This window comes from Antrostomus carolinensis, unplaced genomic scaffold (genome assembly GCF_000700745.2).
Source record: "Antrostomus carolinensis isolate BGI_N321 unplaced genomic scaffold, ASM70074v2 scaffold15657, whole genome shotgun sequence".
Classification (NCBI taxonomy): Eukaryota; Metazoa; Chordata; class Aves; order Caprimulgiformes; family Caprimulgidae; genus Antrostomus; species Antrostomus carolinensis.
In genome coordinates this window covers 103,791-109,818 of record NW_010328278.1, presented here as the reverse complement: position 1 = coordinate 109,818, position 6,028 = coordinate 103,791, and the positions used below count along the sequence as shown (strand labels likewise).

The 6,028-nt window shown below is 36.1% G+C and overlaps 1 protein-coding gene across 1 annotated transcript in view; it reads left to right on the top strand.

The window, feature by feature from the left end:
* Nucleotides 1-1,039: 1,039 nt before the first annotated feature.
* LOC104528256 (vacuolar protein sorting-associated protein 13B-like) overlaps nucleotides 1,040-6,028 on the top strand; it is a gene marked incomplete at both ends in the record, with an annotated part of 104,360 nt that continues 99,371 nt past the window's right edge. Inside the window, 2 exons of the mRNA XM_010172202.2 lie at nucleotides 1,040-1,137; nucleotides 2,660-2,844. Coding sequence (XP_010170504.2) covers nucleotides 1,040-1,137; nucleotides 2,660-2,844 — 283 coding nt within the window. The remainder of the gene's footprint in view (nucleotides 1,138-2,659; nucleotides 2,845-6,028) is intronic.

Below are 6,028 nucleotides of genomic sequence, written 5' to 3'. Positions count from 1 at the left end.
TCATATGGGACGGTGTTTCCTAACAACAGAGACTCTGCTGATACAAAATATGGTAGTTCCAGACTTTAAAGACTGATAATTTCATTCAAACAATAGACGGCTCTTTATTTTTTTTTTCATTCTAAAGAAAATTTCTGCTACCAGATACAAGGCTGAGTTTTCCCATATTATCATGAAATGTTTTTCCTTCATCCGTGTTTTTTCTGCAAATGGTATTTGAAACTGGCAGCACGGTTGTGTCATTAGCTTCAAATGAGTTGCAACGCAGGGGTAGTCTTGTTGCTGGTTTCCTCCCCTTTCTTCTCAACATTTTTGAGACAGGTAATCCTGATTCCAATGTTTGAGGCTGAAAAACCTTGGTCTAAAGAGTCCTGATTACTCTTACAGAAGGCTACAACATCTGTTTTTTTGTTTGTTCTTTGTCTTCCATCTGTATTTACATCCATTTCCTGAGAATCTTTCATTAATATTTTATTTCGTAGGAATCAGTTTTTCATTTATTCCCTTTTTTTTATTTTTAGTGAGGAGCAATGGAAATGGCTTTTGTGGGTGGTTTTTGTCTATGAAACTCTGATCTATGTTGTAGACATCCACAGCTGAGATAATTATAATAATCTCCCTTTATAGACAGTGGGGAGAAATAGTGACCTGCAGAAAGCAGCTAATTTAAACCTCAAATCTGGAATGAATGGATTTCTGTTACATATGTAAGTGCTGTTTTCTTTCCTTTTACCTTAAAATGTTCTATATGGCCATCTTGGATATGGATTTTTGCTTATACTGTAGCTATCTAACACTTGATGAGATTAGTTCCTCTTGTTTCAGAGAAAACGGTTCTCAGTAAGCTGTTTTCTGGTACTGACAAGGAATTGAGGGAGGAGATCTGTTTGTGACTTAAGGTGAATGCTTGTATGTGCAAGTCCAAATTAAAAGTTATGACATTACCTTTGGCTGTACCGCTGTGTCTACACGGTAGTTAATACATGTCTTCTGATGTTCACAGTGCTTGTTTCTGAACCGTGTTTCATATGTCACACAGGCCTTATCTCCAGCTTACGCACCAAAAGTTTTAGAAGCAGAATATTTTGCTATTCTGTTTCATCTAGATGATAATGATGGGTCTCATGGGTCTGAGAAGTGAGAATGTGCTTTTTTTTCTTCACAGTTTTCTTGGTGAGGGGCCACTTTCTCAATCAGGTGCAGTATTTGCAAGGAAGTCTACTTCTTATTGCCAGAAGTTTGTGTCACTTCATGCTGCTACAGATTTTAAAGTTTGCGCATGAGGAATGGTCTGCTTCTGAATTCATGAAGCCTCCTGAAGAGCTTCTACTGCTAGTATGATCTCATGTGTGTTAGGTCATATGGCTGCGAACATTTTTCTTGTGGAGCTAGATAGGAGATGCAGTATATTGTGACTGCTTGTGAAGGTTTTGATTTTGATCATCTAAAGAACCGTTCAGTATCTTCAAGGGGATGTCTTTACATGCTTTTTTTCTTGTGTTAAGGGATTGAGTGAGCAGCTTCAGCATCTTACCCTCATTTGAGGTTCTGATTCCCAATGGAACACTAACATAATATTGTTAATTTTCATGTGGCTTTAGGCTTGTCCCTACAGTCTTCTAATGGGGGAGATTCTCAAGAATGAGAATGAGCTTATCTGTGCATCAGTGCTTGTATTTTGGGAACATTAGAGGAAATAATGCTAAATATCACAAAAAGTGGTATTTCAGTGATGCTGCATTTCAGTGATGGAGCAGGAGGTGATTAGGGCAAGAATAATAATGTAAATATACTGCAGGAAAAGGCTCAAAAGTGAGAATATTAAAGAACCTTTGCAGGTTTTGTTGAGTGTGGCAAATAAATCTGTTGCTTAATTTCAGGTAAGAGTGTATGTATTAAGAAGAAAAAGTAACTTAATGACTTTACTATAGTTGTGGGAGAGCCTTCTTGGTGCTAGTGGACTATATTGTCACAGAAGAATTTTTTCCAAACAGTGTCTTTTACCTTGCACTACTCTCCCAATGCCCGTCCTTGCCTGTTCCTCCTCCCCAGTCATAAGAGTAAAGGCATTGAAAAGTATTAGAATAACTTAATGAACTCTGTGTCAGCCAAATATGGGATATAAAGAGAAATATGGAATGTGGGGCTCTCTGTATTTTGTTGTATGGATAGTGTCTGTATGTTTTAGGTTGGTTTTTTTTTTTTGATCACTCACTGGACATACCTTATTTAGTGATTCACTGCAAGCTTTTAAATAAAGATTTTACAGAAAATTTAATTTTTGAACAGATTTCTCTGTGTTTTTAATAACTTCACAGTTTTATGAGTAGCTTTCATTTTGGTGGGAGCACTTGGCATTTCTTTTATTAAATATTTTAAAACCAAGAGATAATTAGATAAAAAATATGTGATTTTTTTTTTTTCCACTCGTGTTTTGGAGGGAGATGTAAAGTTAAATCATGTAACAGAAGTCCTATTTAGGGTCAATTTCAGTATAAGTATAATCACCTCTTACAACAAGAAATTTAACAGGCACACAGCTCCAGCCTTAAAAACTAACTGCTTATAGTCTGGTGTTTTGTGGCTAAGTTTTTATATTATTATTTTTATGCACTAAAGTAATGATTTTCCTTTTTTTTCTTCTCACTATTTTAAACAGGACCAAGCGAGCTCATGTCCCACTAACAGAATGTATATTTGAACTTCCTAATTTGACAGTTCAAGCAACTAGAGCTCAAACCCTTCTGCTTCAAACTATTTATCAGAGCTGGTGTCATCCTGTTGGAAATGTCAGTTCGGTGATGGTAAATGAAGTTTTACTGAATGAGGTTTTCCAAACTTCAGGTAAATATGTGATGCTTTTTGTTAAGTATTTGTTATGGTACAGAGCACTGCTGGTGAATGTGTATGCAACTATATCCTTTAAATCCAGGTTTTTACTTAGAGTAGTTAACAGACAGAATGTTTTTTGTGTGTATATGGGTATTTATAGCTTATGCTTAAAATCCAGGATGTAAGCTAAGCCACCAAGCTTCACTCCTTGGCACCAATTTCTGGATGCATTTAATTTTCCCATATAGGATAATTTTTCCATGCTTCCATCATCTGAAACATCCACCTTTGCTACCTTATATGGTACAGTGTTGTAACTTAATATTATTCAGGGGTGAAGCTGTTGGAGGAAATAAAAAATACTGGATTATTAAGGGTTTTATTAATCAATGGCATACATTAAATTTTTTTAAAGGACTGCAGATGTTTTTCATCCAGTTTTATAAATAAATGTTACTTAACTGATGTGAAACTGGTGACATATTCAAATCTCAGTGATGATGATATAAATAATGAAATTGGTTAGCTGTCATCCTTTTGCAAAACACTCATGGGCTTTGGGAGTAAATTAAGGATTTTGACCAGTTTACAGAGGAGATCACAGTCTTCAAGTACATAAAGGTCATTCAGAAGAAGATACTATATTTTTTTCTGTATATTTCTATGCAGGCTAGAATAATTTAGACCCCCTATTGTTTAGACCTGTCATTGCTTATAAGTTCTGAATAAACACATAACAAGAAAAACTGAAATCTTTTGGAATCTCTTTCATTACCAGTCTTGAAGAATGTGTTAGGAGAATTATTCAGATGTAATGAATCATGACTTGAAGCAGAATGGTATTAGGCTACCACTAGAAGTCTTTACCAGTCCTGTTTTTCTCATTCTTATTTTCCTTTTTCAATCCCGTTGTATTTTAAAGTTAAATTTGCATTGATCTGAGGGTGCAAAAGAACTGTTGTATTTTCAGGTGTGTAACCCCTGAAATAACTGTTTTAAGTGCTTAGTTTTTCCTTCTTTCCCAAAAGCCACTGATTCTCTTCATTCCTTGATTCTGTGTGGGTTGCCTAAAGGTGAGATTGTAAGTTTTTATTTTGAAGTACTGGTATTTCTGGAGGTAGCAGGTTTACAATCCACAACTCTGCGAAATGTGAAAATACAGTCATTTGATAATTTCAGATGTTCTTAGGGTTTACATAGTTCCATACTAACCTGTTCCATCATTTAACATGTTTTGGTCCTTCAGTTCAATGAACTGTGTTACAACTGTGCTAACAATGTATCTGCAGATTAGAAATCTGGAGCACACATTTGAAGTACTTAGAATAAAGTAAATGAACAGTATAGTGCTCTTGTTTTGATCTTCTCTTGTTCGTGGCTTAACGCTTGACCTAGTAAATTTTATACTTCTGTAGTTGTACTTTGCATTAACTAGATGAAGGCAGCTTTGAGTTCAAGGCTGTGAAATGATTGCTGTCTACCCTTTTGCCCTAATTCTTGGCTCGATTGATTCTGTGAGTTTACTACCTTTTGTTGGAATACCTTTGTGTAAAATTTAGTATCATGCCTTCTTGAAAATAATCCTTGTACTTAGTGTCAGCTTCCACATACTTTAACAGTAACATGAATGTGTGTAATCTTCTAAAAATCTGTGACTGTAATTGCACAGGGAAGTTGGAATTTCAGCTTCCCCCCCCACCCGCCTTTTTTTGTGTGAAGTAGCTATGAGGATAATGTGGTCACTAAAGAACTTTTCAGTAAACAAGGCACATCTGTTAATCACTGATATTTTTACTAACATTCAGCTTAGTTTCTCCAACATGAAACAACAGCTGATGAATGTTCCTTGGGAGGCCTTGATTTGAGTTCCTGCCTGCCATTATGTGCCCCTGTGCTCCTCTGGGCTTGTGCAGATCAGCCTTTGGCTGATGGCTTCTGTGGTGGGTCTGGGAGTATTATAATAATATACCCGGCAGGGTATTATTTGGGCTCCCTCTGCTGCCGTTGTCTTTCTGAGCATCTTTGTGGGTGTACATCTCACAGAAATAACATCCTTTTTGTCAATGGTATTGTGTTTTCCATCTGATTGCAGCTCATTTTTAGCTATGCACAGAAGTAGTGCAAAAGTACTTCAAGAAAATAGCTTTCCATCCTTGTAGTGTTGTGGATTGTTTCTTTGATCAATTGTGTACAAATAACGCAAGTATAAACATATTCGCTTTATTTTCTTTAATAGCTCTTTCTATTTGTTCCTTGCTTTTTTTTTGTTTCTACAAAATTGGAGTGTTCTTGCTGGAAAAATTAACAATATGATTAAAGATCTCCTTACCTTCACTTTACCCTGTTTCCCAAGGGATCTCTTTCTTGAAATTCATTGCTTTCATTCTGCTGTTACAAGAATCGTAAATTGAATGTTTTGTGAGTACTGTTGCCCAAATTATCTTCTACCTTTACATTTTCAAACTTCTAGGAAACATCTTTCTAACTAATTAGAAATACAGCAGGACAAACAGCTATGTCTCTATCTAGATTCTTATCCTCCTGTTAAAAAGAAATAAAAAAGCCCTGCCCAGACATGACATTATTTTCAAAAACAGGGCTTTCGTAGTTTGTCTTCCTATTTTTAATGGTCTGCTGTTATCCAGAGATTTCCATCTGCCTGCCTATAATCTGGATCACAGGGTTTTACACATTCTTGATGCATAGTACAGCACCATGCTTTTTCATCCTTTAGGAACAAACTGTGCCCTCCTGTAGAAATGTTTTGGTTGTGTTTTACCCTTCGAGATCTGTTCTGCCAGTTACTGAGACTTCACATTTTTTTTCTGTAGTTTACTGCCTGCACATAGCTAGTCTCAAATGTGTTTGCCATTTGTTTACATAGCTTCTATCTTTCTTAACTGCCTGTATCTGTACTGCCACTTTTCGTGTGGTGATTGAAGAGAGTTATTGGACTGAAACAGTTGTTGCTGAGCTCCTTATTTCTTTATTGAGGCTTTGTGCTAGGTGCTTTTTGGGAGTGATGTGCCTCCATAACATGTTGATTCAGTATTACTTGAACTCAAAAGTGATACCACCAACCTTTGTATCCTCTCAGCACACATCTTTTTTTTAGCAGGAATTGCAGTTGCTAGGTGTATGCTTTTTCCAACACAACTATCTCCTCCAGTTTTAAAACTGCATCACTGAAACTGTA